We start from the raw sequence: 13189 nt of genomic DNA, 5'->3' as shown, positions 1-13189 counted from the left end.
CGTCGTCATCTTCCTCCTCCAAAGAGCTCTTTCTCACATGGAGAAGCCTGGAAGCACTGTGAGAATCCTGTTCATTGATTTCTCCAGTGCCTTCAACACCATCCAGCCAGTGCTCCTAGGGGACAAGCTGGTGCACTCAGGAGTGGATCACCACTTCACCTCCTGGATAATCGACTACCTTACCAACCGCCCCCAGTATGTGAGGACAAGGGACTATGTTTCTGATTCAGTAGTCTGCAGCACAGGAGCGCCACAGGGAACAGTCTTGGCTCCTTTTTGTTCACCCTGTACACTGCAGACTTCATGTACAGCACAGCCACCTGCCATCTGTAGAAGTTCTCTGACGATTCCGCCATTGTAGGCCTCATCACAGATGACGACGACAGGGAATTCAGAGAACTGACTCAGGACTTTGTGGACTGGTGTCAGTAGAACCACCTTCAGATCAACGCTGGGAAAACCAAGGAGCTGGTGGTGGACTTCCACAGGCGCAGTCCCCCCCCCCCCCCCCCCCCCCCACAACACCGGTGAACATCCAGGGAAATGACATTGAGAGAGTGGACTTATAAGTCCCTGGGTGTTCACCTGAACAATAAACTGGACTGGACTGACAACACCATGGCACTGTACAAGAAGGGCCAGAGCAGACTATACCTTCTCAGGTCGTTTGGAGTGCAGGGGGCGCTCCTCAGGACCTTCTTCTACACTGTGGTAGAATCAGCCATTTACGATGGCGTGGTCTGCTGTAGCAGCAGACAGCTGACAGAAGGAGACTAAACAGGCTGATCAGGAAGGCCAGCACTGTCCTAGGATGCTCCTTGGACACAGTGCAGGTCCTTCCTTCCTGCTGTTGAGACTATACAACCAGCACTGCTCTACACAAACACAGGACTCAACCACTCTAAATAACTCAGGGACACACTTAAAGTGCAATATTTATATTTACTTATATTTGGTGTCCATATGCAACTGGTGTTTTTATATATTTTGTATTACATCTTGTACTTACTTTGTAAATTGTATGTATACTTCTGTCCACTTTGGCTGAATTTCCCCATTGTGGGAGAAATAAAGGTATATCTTATCTAGTCTATCTAGCTTTGCCTGTCTAGGTATTGTTACTTACTGAACTTTGGGCCAGTTTATACAGTCTGCAAAACATGTATTACTAGTGTTAATTTAAGATGTATTCACACATTATTTATTAACTTCTCTAGTTCCTGGAAGATGTGGCCTGTGCCCTGGGGTGAACTAACTGCTGGTTAAGTCATCGACTCAAATACAATTTTATTTGCATAGTTAATTTTACAAGCAATGTCATGGAGGTCTTCACTGACCTTTTTTACAATCACAGAGATAGAACTGAACTTAAACCAGTGCAAGAAAGGCAAGTTTGCTATCTAATACCCCAAAAAGCTGTCACAAATGTATTTGTAATGGCAATTAGCTGTAGAATATTCACAAGAATGTTAATGATAGAAACATGGTTAACCACCAACTTAAAAGATAGCTATCGTTAGCTCTATAGCGAGCAAGATAGCTTAATTTGTCTGTCTCATTGCTTGTCAGAATCTGGAGAGATTTCCAACAACCTTATTTTGTGATGAACAGTCTGCCATTGTCGTGCCGTTTACTTGGTTGCGGCGGCGCCGCGGCAGGGGTGAACTTGGCCCGGGGGATGGGGACGGGGGGGACCAAGATCAATGGACCCCCGATTGTCATTGTATAATTCGCACACTGGATATACTAACAGTTAATTGGACAACTACTCTCTGGGAAAGGTTACGGGAAAGGAGAAGGACAAAGGGTGTTAGGTTGTGTTTTCTCGTAGATTCGAAAAACCGCCGTTTACATTTAAAAAACGATCAAATTCAATTTGTTTGGTTCGGTTTTGCACCCCTAGTGGATACAGAAAGTGCAGAAGGTACAGCAGAGATCTGCCTACCGTATTTTTCGGAAAATATGATTGGCTAAATATGTATTGCTATGGTATCTTGTCAGCAACGGTCAGCAATTCACCCATCGCCAGCAGGTTGGTTGGCACTCGATGGGCGATTTTTCTAGTGCCCAAAATGTTGCAAATGTATCCCAAAACAGAATGAGTATATATTGCTACACACACACAATACGTTATTGTGTATTTTTTAACACAGTCATGCTTAACATGAGCAGTTATTATGTTGGTTAAGCACGTGCTGCCCACACCTCCTCTCCTTATCCCCCTCTCTTGAGTAGCCTCAGCCCCACCTTCTCTGTGTCAGCGCTCAGAAACACCTGGAATGTGGGGTGGTAGTTTGGACCGTAGTTCCAGTGGACCTGAACATACTGAAACACAGATGAGAGCATTGTTAGCAGCTAAACACCATTCAGGAGCCTGGTTTGGACAGGCCTAAGCCAGTGGATAATTAGGTAAGAATGTTTTAAAGGTAAAATATGTCTAAGAACGCAAACTCAGATAATATAAAGGTTGTTTTGAGCCTAATGTGACATCATCTGACAACAACATTATTATATGGTATGAGTTTACCTCAGGTTGAAAAAGATCTCCCTCCACCACATTACAGCAGAGACTGTACACTTCCCCACGAGAGAGTGTGCAGTCTGAATACACGGCTATGTTGGAGCTCGATCTCTGCATCTTCTCCACCCGCAACCGGACAAAGCCTTTCACTCTCTTGGCTCACCAACGTACTTCTACCCTTCATATAACCACTTTGAATTCACACTTTTCAGTGCTTGTTGATACAACCATAGCAACTGATATACTGATGTGTTTTGGGCGTGTTGGAAGGACTGTACCTTCTGGAGTGGAACGTTGTGTGGTAGAACAACCATGTTCAGAAGAGAGCGTTGTGATTGGTGGAAGGGCAGCCCCTGCTCCCTGATGGTGAGGAAGGGTATGAACCGTCTCACCAGGCCCCATAGGGACAGGTTCGTGATGTTCACCACCACATGTGTGTCAGTCACCCTCGGGGGAGGCAAAAGCTCCACATTATCACCACTGACATGAGCCACAGACAAGGAGTCAAGACCCTCTCCTGTAAGACAGCAGTGTTTCATTCAGCGGTATGTCAGAGCTGAGAAGGGTAAGCATCGCATTACTGAGTTGTGAGAGGTGTGGAACTCACTCACAGTGTGGGAGGTGCAGCTGACATGGGGGCACTGGAGCCTAGGGGACAGGACAACAGTGATAATTAGCTTTATGGAGAAGATTTAGAATACCTCTGATACCATAGAACTGAACCGTCACCTGTATGAAGACTCAAAAGGTTGAGGTGAATACAGCCATCACAGAAGTTGGGATCGGGAAAGAGAAGAGACATTCAAATCATCAAAATCAACTATGTAACTTTAATAACAAATATAACAGAGCAGGTAACCTGGTAGTCTACGTACTGGTCCTTGTGGTTCAATGCTGTAGGTTCAGTGTTTAATCCGGTGTTTGGAGATCTCTGTGGTTTAATCCCTTATGGAGCAACAAAGCTGACAAAAGTCAGGGCTGCCAACTTTTCCAAAAACCTTGGCGTGAGATTTGGTAGCCCCCCCCCCCCCCCCCCCGGGCAGCTTTCGCGAGCTTTACTCCCCCCAAAGGCGAGTTTACACGGCGGGAACATATTTAATCGGGGGGGGGGGGTGGGGGTGCTGGCGGGGGCTTAATGTTGCGGGGCGGCAGGGAGGAACTGGGAGTACAAAATTGGCCCTGGACTTTGATCCAGACCGGCCCACCAGAGCTGGCCCCCATATACACCACCACAGCTGCCCTGCTAATGCAGGCATAGTCTGTGTTCGATGTGATGCGAGTTTGGGAGTTCAACACTCAAAGCGAGTGCGCGTAGCGCTCGAGCCAAACATTTTTTGGCTTTTATTTGAGCACAAAATAGTTGAGCTTCGTGTACAATAAACATAGCCGTTTTTCAATTGGTAAAACCTTGTCTAGTGAAGGTGATTTCTTTGTCTCTTAATTTTTCAGCCCCACCCTACGTTTCTTAGCCTGGTTTTCCATTCTTATTCTTCTCCAGTTCTTTGCCAGTCCGCTACTGAGGAGCTGTGCCACGGTGGTGGATATTTAAGTCATATCATTTCAAATTATCGTGCTGTAAGGGGGTGCTGCAGCACCCTCAGCACCTCTAGTTCCCGCGGCCATGCACGGCTGTTTGCGCGTCAATATTGCTTCACTCGGTTAACCTGCGCGTCGTCCGTTAATGTTTACATCGTTAGCTTGGCTACTTGTTTGGCGTTGCCTTTTCAGCGAGAGATATACAAGGTGTGGCGTGAAAGCGTGAGAAATGGGTGAAAAGCGTGTGTCACACGGCGAAACCGTAAGAGTTGGCAGCTCTGCAAAAGTATCTGAATTTGAATATGAAAGTTCTAAAATATTTGTAATTTGAATTTCATAAAACTGAAATATTTTGCTGTTGAATATATCATAGGCTATTTGAATAATTTCTATGCCGAATTTAATCAAACTTATTTTTTCTTATTGTTTGATTGCGGAGGCAGGGAAGGGCGTGTCCTCTCTGAGCGTTATCTACGCGTCCATCATCCTGTCCTCCATGTTCCTGTCACCTCCTCCCTTTAATTGCAACTCCACAGAGACGAGAAGAATGGCGCTTGCAGTGTTCCTTCACGTCCGTACCGTCGAGACATAAAGCCGGTTTGTCTGGGTTACACTCACTACTCTGTGAAACTAGCTACGTATACATTATGTCAGGAAGAGGAAAAGGAGGGAAAGGACTCGGTAAAGGAGGCGCCAAGCGTCACCGTAAAGTTTTGAGAGATAACATCCAGGGTATTACGAAGCCCGCTATTCGTCGCCTTGCACGTCGTGGTGGTGTGAAACGTATTTCAGGTTTGATCTACGAAGAGACTCGCGGAGTTCTGAAGGTGTTTCTTGAGAATGTTATCCGTGATGCTGTAACCTACACCGAGCATGCTAAGAGGAAGACTGTGACCGCCATGGACGTCGTCTACGCCCTGAAACGCCAGGGACGCACCCTGTACGGCTTCGGCGGTTAAACTAATTTTGACCTGTTTTGACACTAAACCCCAAAGGTTCTTTTAAGAGCCACCCATATGTTCAGTAAAGAGACATCCATATTTAATTCAGTCTTGTAAACGATACATTATTCCACAATGCAGTCACTTTTAACTGTAAAAGTTGCCTGTGGTGCGTCAGGTTGAAAATACAGGCCTAGATGGGGACGAGTACTAACGATGTACGTAGATTTCGTAAAAGGGCATGAGTGAAAGAGCACAAAACATTTAATGATACTAGGCTGACACTTTTCACCACAAAATATTGCCGGTCATTAAAAAATCTGTTGACCAATTCCTCGATAAATTATCGGTTACATCGTTGCCACCAAACGCCATGTGTGTATTGCGCTAGGGTTGTAGTCGGACATGTTTTTAGTGAAGCTTGATTTCGTTTGTAAGGTTAGGACGGTTAGGTTATCTGCGACAAACGATGCTACTGTTCAGAGTAAAGTGGCAAATTATAGTAATTGGAACAATCCACAGTTTTTACAGTATAAGTTTCGTAAATGGTTTTGTATTCATATGTATTTAAGTAGACATTAGACATGGGCTATTTAAAGTAGACAACCTATCTTTTGAAACACACGTTGGTTGATTGAAACCGATCCATAACAAAACATGAAACAAAGTGGCAAACTTTTAATGGTAACAAAATGGGTACTTTAGGGTGTCAGGCGTATGTCGTCCGTAAGGATGGACGCATGCGCTAGAGAGATGCCAACACAATCCACCAGGAGAAGGGAAGTAGAGGAGGCGGATAATCAGGCGCACGCGCGTTTCACCACGTCAACGCATTGAAGAGCTGGGAGGCGTGCCTCAATTTTTGCATACAACCCCCAATATAATACGGGAAGCGACTGCCTGGTCAGTCATTCGTTACTGAGCAGCAACGAAACGTCATCATGCCTGAGCCAGCAAAGTCAGCGCCCAAGAAGGGCTCCAAGAAAGCCGTCTCCAAGACCGCTGCGAAGGGAGGCAAGAAGCGTAGAAAGTCAAGGAAGGAGAGTTATGCTATCTACGTGTACAAAGTTCTGAAACAGGTCCACCCCGATACCGGTATCTCGTCCAAGGCCATGGGAATCATGAATTCCTTTGTCAACGACATTTTCGAGCGTATCGCCGGAGAATCTTCCCGCTTGGCCCACTACAACAAGCGTTCAACCATCACCTCCAGGGAGATCCAGACCGCCGTCCGCCTGCTACTCCCCGGTGAGCTGGCTAAGCACGCCGTGTCCGAGGGCACCAAGGCGGTGACCAAGTACACCAGCTCCAAGTAAACGGGTGCCATTTGACTTCCCTGTTATACCCCAAAGGCTCTTTTAAGAGCCACCCAAATAGCCTTTAAAATGTGCAAATTTCCATTTGTGCCGGTCACGGTTATGATTCTACATAAGGTATAACATTGAGAAGTACTCTAATGTGTTTTTGCAACCCAGTACACTGAATTAGGAATTCTTAGATGTCAGCAGTGGGAGGCCTATGTTGCTGGAACGTAACCTGAATAATTAATACATTACACAAATAATCAACACTCACAGACCATTGTATTCAAAGCCTGGCCTTGTCTATATTGAAGATGTTTTGAGTCAGTCTCAAGTTCTTTTTGTGGTACTGGTTGTATTTAGACCATTGAATGGTTGCCCCATATGGGCAAACAAGGTCCTGAACGTAGCTTTAGAAAATGTGGATGCTTAACATGGTCATTCCAAGAAAAAATGAACTTTTTGTATTCACATTTTAAATAAAGGACACGTTAAACTGAAAGAACAAGTTGTATGTTGTAAGAAAGGCTCACCATGGGTATATTATCTTCAATAAATTATTTATAGAGGACATTTGATAACACGCTTTTATTTTGGGATAAGAGTGGATTTTTGTACTTTAGTAGTATATTGGGAATTAATATACCGTCGGTTCTGGACCAGATAAAATTGAGCTATTTGTTGCAAATTGTTTTGTGTGAATAGGCCTACAACACTGGTGCCAGCTGTTTTACATACTACAAGCATGCAAAGACAATCCAAATTCGATATAGGCCTAGAATATGTAATCGTTTGTCACAGATGGTGAGTTAGAAAAGGGTTAGGGTCGTTCTGGGCATAATCTAATTGAGGGGTGCTTAATACCATCGAGCATTTGATGCAAATCGCATTCCTTGGACAAGCATATTCACTGTTACTTCACATAGGCTATAACAAGCACGCAAGGAAGCGGAAGGACTTTGTCTTTTCATAGAGATCATGAGGTGGCTCTTAAAAGAGCCTTTGGGGATGTTGTAGCCAAATTACATTTAGGCGCGCTCTCCGCGAATGCGGCGGGCCAGTTGGATGTCCTTAGGCATGATGGTAACCCTCTTGGCGTGGATGGCGCACAAGTTTGTGTCCTCGAAGAGACCGACCAGGTAGGCTTCACTGGCCTCCTGCAGAGCCATCACAGCGGAACTCTGGAACCGCAAGTCAGTCTTGAAGTCCTGGGCGATTTCTCTGACCAGACGCTGGAAGGGGAGCTTGCGGATCAGCAGCTCAGTCGACTTCTGGTAGCGACGGATCTCTCTCAGAGCCACGGTGCCGGGCCTGTAACGATGGGGCTTCTTCACGCCACCGGTGGCTGGCGCACTCTTACGGGCTGCCTTGGTAGCGAGCTGCTTCCTCGGGGCTTTGCCACCGGTAGATTTACGAGCGGTCTGCTTGGTTCTGGCCATGTTGCTTGTTTCCTTCTCTTCGACTCGAAAGTGAATACAGTAAAGGGGAAGTGAACAAGTTTATATTTCCAGCCACGTCGTGCATTGATTGGACAGCCTCATTAGGTACGTTCGACTTCACGCACCACCGGCGGCGCCGATGTCATTGGCTGCTTCAAGTCAGCCGGGCTGCAGGCGACGCCGGCGCTGCATGAAGTCGAACGCACCTATTGTCAGGCAGGAGCCTCACTCTCCCCCGCCATTGGATGTAGTCAGTGCCGCCAAAAATTCAAACAAGACCCCGCCCACTCCCAAGATTGCTTTAAAAATAAGAATCCGTTTCAAACAACTTCCCTTTCAAAAGGCCAAATGTATTCATAATTTCCAAAATAACTAGCGCTCTTTTACAAGGAAACATCGGATTTGTCCTCCGATGAATATCTAAAATAGATTCTCTTATTTGTAAATGAGCATCTTTATCCATGTGACATGATTATCCTCTCAGCCCCTTGGTGCTTGTTAACATGGTTTTCAGAAAGCCATTGGGCGACGCTCTTGTGTATGTAGGCTACACATGATAAAGACACATTTTACTTTTCATGAGGGACGTAATAGGCCTACTCGAAAGGTATATTCAAGGTGACACATTAGTCATTTTTGTGTAATGTCAAATGTATAACTTTCTGGCTCATGAAAAACCTCAAGAACATATTGCGCTTTGCAAGAGTGATGTGGATGGCTCTTAAAAGCCTTTGGGGATGTTACAAAGCCTCCGTGCCCGCCTAAATGTCATGCCTCCGCCCTTGTCCTTCTTTGAACTGCTGCGCACAATGGCAATGGGCCGATCCTTTGGTCACCATAGTGGTATAACTACTTATGTTACAAAATTGTATTTATAATCCAATTAATATTTTTTACTAACGTCAATTTAAGTGTATCCTACGGAAATTATACACTCCAGAGATGTAGGCTACATGGTGGTGGGGGTGTGTGTGTGGACACAACAGAATCTTGTAGACGCCTTACATGGAGTGTAATGTACATGGATGTGTGATCATTAACAACGTTGATAAAATACCTTATTTAAAGAAAGTATTATTATTTAGGTAAACATTACCCTGCTACTTCCCACGGCAGCCTATAGGGGCTATAGATATGTTTCACCAAGGAGGCCAATTCTCGTCTGTGCACCTCAAAGCTTTAACACTTGCGAGGAAAACGTTGATAAACGCACAGGGTAAATAGTTTCGGTTTGGCTCACTATCTGTGAACATAACCCACCAGTGACAATTTCATCCCTCTATACAAATGGTTAATAAGGTCAATGCGCTTTTGTAGAGTTAAATGGGTGGCTCTTAAAAGAGCCTTTGGGGAGGGTGAGCAATCACATCAAACGGGTACGTTACTTGGCCTTAACGGCCTTCTCGGTTTTCTTGGGAAGAAGTACTGCCTGGATGTTAGGCAGGACTCCGCCCTGAGCAATGGTGACACCACCGAGGAGTTTGTTCAACTCTTCGTCGTTGCGGACAGCCAGCTGGAGGTGACGAGGAATGATGCGAGTCTTCTTGTTGTCGCGGGCAGCGTTGCCAGCCAACTCGAGGATCTCAGCAGTCAGGTACTCGAGCACAGCGGCCAAGTAAACGGGCGCACCAGCTCCCACACGCTGAGCGTAGTTTCCTTTACGGAGGAGTCTGTGAACACGACCCACGGGAAACTGAAGTCCGGCGCGGGATGACCTCGTCTTTGCCTTGGCCCTGGCTTTACCTCCGGTTTTACCTCTTCCGCTCATATTGTTGACTTTTAGAATTTCAATGCATGACTAGTATCGGCCACAGCCCAGCTATTATACTTCACGTTGACTGGCAGTCATTGGTCACCAGGCCGGTTTGGTCTCAATCCAATCAGAGGTAGCAGCAAAACTGAAGGCGGAGTCTTGCTTTATCGCAAACGGTGAGGGGGGTATTTGGTCCCCATCCTTTTCTTTGTTCCTTTCCGTCGCTCCTCTACCCGATTTCGGTCGTCTAGTTCTATGTCATGGAGCTCCGTCCCATAGGGGAGCTCTGCTTCTAATGGTTTACCTGTTGCCTAGTGCAGCCAATGACTGAAGATCAAAATGTATACACACCTGTCCCTCACACAGGTGCCCTATATAAGGGGGTGACAGCTGTCACTCACCCTCCCCAAAAATTCAGCACGGGTTGTTTGAATTTTTGATTGAAGATTTTCGAAATGGCACAGAGTCAGTCGAACCGCTTCGAGCTCCAGGAGGTTGATGTGACGCGTCTCTGACGGTTCCCGTCTCCCTCCTATTGAGCCCGCCTGACATACTCCACCCCACCCGGTCAAGGACACGTCCGTAAAGACCGGGTAAAGAGATGTCACTCTGCCCATGTCAACTCCACGTGTCATGACACGCGGGTCTCTCCAATGGTTCAGATCGGCTTTGACTGATCTCGGTATCACTAGCAGTCTGCGGCGGAACTATCTCTGCAGCTTGCGCATGTATAACAGGCCTAATGGTACTACTACATGAGCCGCAGCCATCGACCCCAACAGGGACATCACCGACAGCGCGGTGATTGAGCATGAGACCCGGAACGCACAGAGAGCTATAGAAATAGCCTCTCTCCGTGGTGCCGACAGTCTGGCTCTCATCCCAACAGTGTCCAAATGGATACCTAGGTAGGTAAACTGTTGAGCGGGCCATGGAGCGCTCTTCTCCCAGTTGACAGCAAACTCCAACTGGCTGAGCAGACTCACCAGTGAGGTTACGTCCTGGATCGCTCTGTCTGTCACTGAGCTAGAACTAAAAGGTCTTTGAGGTACGCCAGAATGCGTATTCCGCTCCGCCGTAACGGTTCTAGAGCTGCTTCCACGCACTTGGAGAAAGTTCGAGGAGCCAGCGCGTACCCAAACGGCAGGCGCGTGTACTCGCACTTTTTCCCCTCTAAGGCACAACGCAGAAATCTCCTGTGCTTCAGTTTGATAGACAAATGGAAATACGCGTCCTTCAGATCTATGCTGATCCCAAAGTCATTGCGTTGTTCACAAGTCCGCAAACGCTTTATCGTCAGCATGCGAAAGGGTCGTTTGGCCACACTCGTTCAGCACCCTCAGGTCTAGAATCGGTCTCATCCCCCCGTTTTTCTCGGGAACCAAAAAATAAGGGGAGTAGAGACCCGAGTTCTCCTGATCTCTGGGGACAGGGATCACCGTCCCTTTGGTCAGCTAGCTCGCAATCTCCTTCCAGAGCGCGAGTGCTTTCAGCGGGCAGGACAAGCGTATCTCCCTCACTCCTCTGAAAAGAGGGGGAGTCCGCATGAACTGGATGGCATAACCCTCTCTCAGCATCCTGTCTAGCCAACATGGCAGTGAGCATGACTCTCGCCACTCTGCATAGCGCAGAGAGAGCGGGCGTGCGTTCAGCTGCAGAGCCACAGACAGGAAACGGCGGTACTTCCGTCTGACCCCAGCACCGAATCGGCGGCACAGCCCAAGGTGGGGTCAACTCGAAAGGGCTGGGGCTGTGCCCCCTGACCACGAAAGGTCTGTGCTCTGTCCTCGCTATGAGCCTCGAGAAGTCTCACAGCGCGGTCAGAGCTCTGGGCGCACAGTCGCAGCAATGGCTCTTGTAACAGAGCCACACGCTGTGTCATGGTGCACAGAGACGGGTAGCGGTCTGGCCACACGCTTGCTAGCTGGTCCAGACTCCGCTACGCTCATGGAGCATGACGGTCCGGCGCCGCTAGCTGTGTAAAACTCAGGGGCGCCTGAGGCACAGCCGCAACCCTGGTTGCCGCTGCTGGCCGACGAGCACGCCGTTTCCTGCCCTGCGACGTCCCTGCTGAGGCTAGGGAAGAAGAGGGGGAGACTTCCGCTGTAAGGGTTATGTACCCTGACAGGAGTTTTCCCTCCACCTCCAGTCGGGAGAAATGCTCGGAGGCCGAGGCAACTGCAGGGCCGAAGTTCCGACCAGCCTACCGAAGCCGCTAGCAACTCGAACTGCGCCAGGAAAGCCTCCAAGTCGGTATTACCGGCAAACTTTGGGACCTTGACCGCACAGCTAGCCATAGCCGACACCGCAACGCCATCTTTATCATTGTTTACATGGAGGGTACCTTTGTCGCGCTGCGACTCCTGTCCGATCCCCACGCCGCAGGCAGATGACATCAACCTCACATTCCCGCCGCCGGCGGGAGCTAGCACGCTCTCCACCGAAGGTTGTGCCATTCCACTAGCTGAGTCCCAAAGCGAGATCAGCGGACCGACAACGCCACTCCCTCCGCCACCATCCAATCGTTCCACCTTTATTTTAGGACGGGCGCCCGGCCCCTCACGAGCAGCCATCTCCGCGGTGGAAGTTGATCGCTGGAGCAATGGCTAGGTTCAAGCACTTCTGACACCAAAGTTGCGTCCAAGCCAGAGACCAGACGTGTTATTTCTCAGTTAAGACTTTTATTGTCTCGATAAACAGGCAGTTCTATTTCGTGGAGCTCCGCCCCATAGGGGAGCTCTGCTCCTATTGGTTTACCCGCTGCCTAGTGCAGCTAATGACTGAAGATCAAAATGTATACACACCTGTCCCTCACACAGGTGCCCTATATAAGGGGGTGACAGCCCTCACTCATCCTCCCAAAAAATTCAGCACGGGTTGTTTGAATTGATTGAAGATTGAAAGAGCAATGAGTTATTCCATGCCACCTCTGCCGCGCAAAGCTCTTTTAAGAGCTAGGTGCAGGTGCCGTCATCTGGAAGCCGAAGGGGACCGCCACGAATTTTGTTTCGTGTGCCTGGGACCTCGGCACGCCAGAGACGGCCTGGTGAATCCTCCTGACTGTGCGGAGTGCGCCAGTCTCTCTGAAACGGAGAGACGTAAGCGGCACGAGTATTTTCAGGTGGAAGAGCCCCTCGCTGATGTGGTCTCGGCCCTGCTCTCTGATGAGGAGAGTTCAGGGTCGGAGGACCTAGGCCGTCTCGAGGTGGCTAGCGGGATGCCTCTGGGCCGGGACCCTCCTGTGGAGGAATTCCTACAGAACGCCTCGCGCTCGACCCCCCTCTCCATCTCTGAAGGAGCAGGGGGCGTGTCGAGCTCGGCCTCAGAGGAGGATGAGGAGCCGGCTCCCGCCGCTCCCGCCTCCACCCCTCTGTCTAGGAGCGCCGACTTTCCCATTCTAATTGCCCATGCGGCAAGCATTATGGGTGTCCCCATGCCGGTCTCCCCTCCTGTGGAGCAGGACGACCCATGGGATGTCGGGCCCTACGCCAAGAGGTCCAAGCCAACCCGTCCAGCCTGCCCCGCAATGCCAAAATTGGCTAATTATGTGGAGGGCTCGTGGGACGCGCCGTTGGCAGCTAACGCGCCTGTGAAGGCGCTTCTGCCTTTTTCCCGTGTGGACGGGATGCTGGAGGCAGTAAAAACCGGCCCCCCTCCTCTGGAACCATCGCTGGTGGCGTACCTGGTTCCGGGGGCGA

At 48.8% G+C, this 13189-nt stretch overlaps 4 protein-coding genes across 4 annotated transcripts; 2 read left to right on the top strand and 2 right to left on the bottom strand.

The window, feature by feature from the left end:
• Positions 1-4591: 4591 nt before the first annotated feature.
• LOC146286696 (histone H4) lies at positions 4592-5102 on the top strand. The gene has a single exon (XM_084699867.1). The coding sequence runs from the start codon at positions 4705-4707 to the stop codon at positions 5014-5016; it is 312 nt and encodes a 103-aa protein (XP_084555993.1). The 5' UTR covers positions 4592-4704; the 3' UTR covers positions 5017-5102.
• A 771-nt stretch (positions 5103-5873) lies between these two features.
• LOC146286695 (histone H2B) lies at positions 5874-6372 on the top strand. Its single transcript, XM_084699862.1, has one exon. It carries the CDS (start codon positions 5940-5942, stop codon positions 6312-6314), a length of 375 nt encoding a protein of 124 aa, XP_084555988.1. The 5' UTR covers positions 5874-5939; the 3' UTR covers positions 6315-6372.
• A 500-nt stretch (positions 6373-6872) lies between these two features.
• Positions 6873-7756, bottom strand: LOC146286694 (histone H3). Its single transcript, XM_084699847.1, has one exon. It carries the CDS (start codon positions 7736-7738, stop codon positions 7328-7330), a length of 411 nt encoding a protein of 136 aa, XP_084555973.1. The 5' UTR covers positions 7739-7756; the 3' UTR covers positions 6873-7327.
• A 1353-nt stretch (positions 7757-9109) lies between these two features.
• LOC146286693 (histone H2A) lies at positions 9110-9515 on the bottom strand. Its single transcript, XM_084699857.1, has one exon. It carries the CDS (start codon positions 9504-9506, stop codon positions 9120-9122), a length of 387 nt encoding a protein of 128 aa, XP_084555983.1. The 5' UTR covers positions 9507-9515; the 3' UTR covers positions 9110-9119.
• Between the last annotated feature and the right edge of the window lie 3674 nt (positions 9516-13189).

Source organism: Hypomesus nipponensis, chromosome 6 (genome assembly GCF_054491055.1).
Source record: "Hypomesus nipponensis isolate SF chromosome 6, ASM5449105v1, whole genome shotgun sequence".
Lineage (NCBI taxonomy): Eukaryota > Metazoa > Chordata > Actinopteri > Osmeriformes > Osmeridae > Hypomesus > Hypomesus nipponensis.
Note: the sequence above shows the minus strand (reverse complement) of the source record. Positions and strands in the feature narration are given on the sequence as shown.

Excerpts from the sequence above, each read along its gene's own strand:
- LOC146286694 (XM_084699847.1), bottom strand. The coding sequence starts at position 7,738 with ATGGCCAGAACCAAGCAGACCGCTCGTAAATCTACCGGTGGCAAAGCC.
- LOC146286693 (XM_084699857.1), bottom strand. The coding sequence starts at position 9,506 with ATGAGCGGAAGAGGTAAAACCGGAGGTAAAGCCAGGGCCAAGGCAAAG.
- LOC146286696 (XM_084699867.1), top strand. The coding sequence starts at position 4,705 with ATGTCAGGAAGAGGAAAAGGAGGGAAAGGACTCGGTAAAGGAGGCGCC.
- LOC146286695 (XM_084699862.1), top strand. The coding sequence starts at position 5,940 with ATGCCTGAGCCAGCAAAGTCAGCGCCCAAGAAGGGCTCCAAGAAAGCC.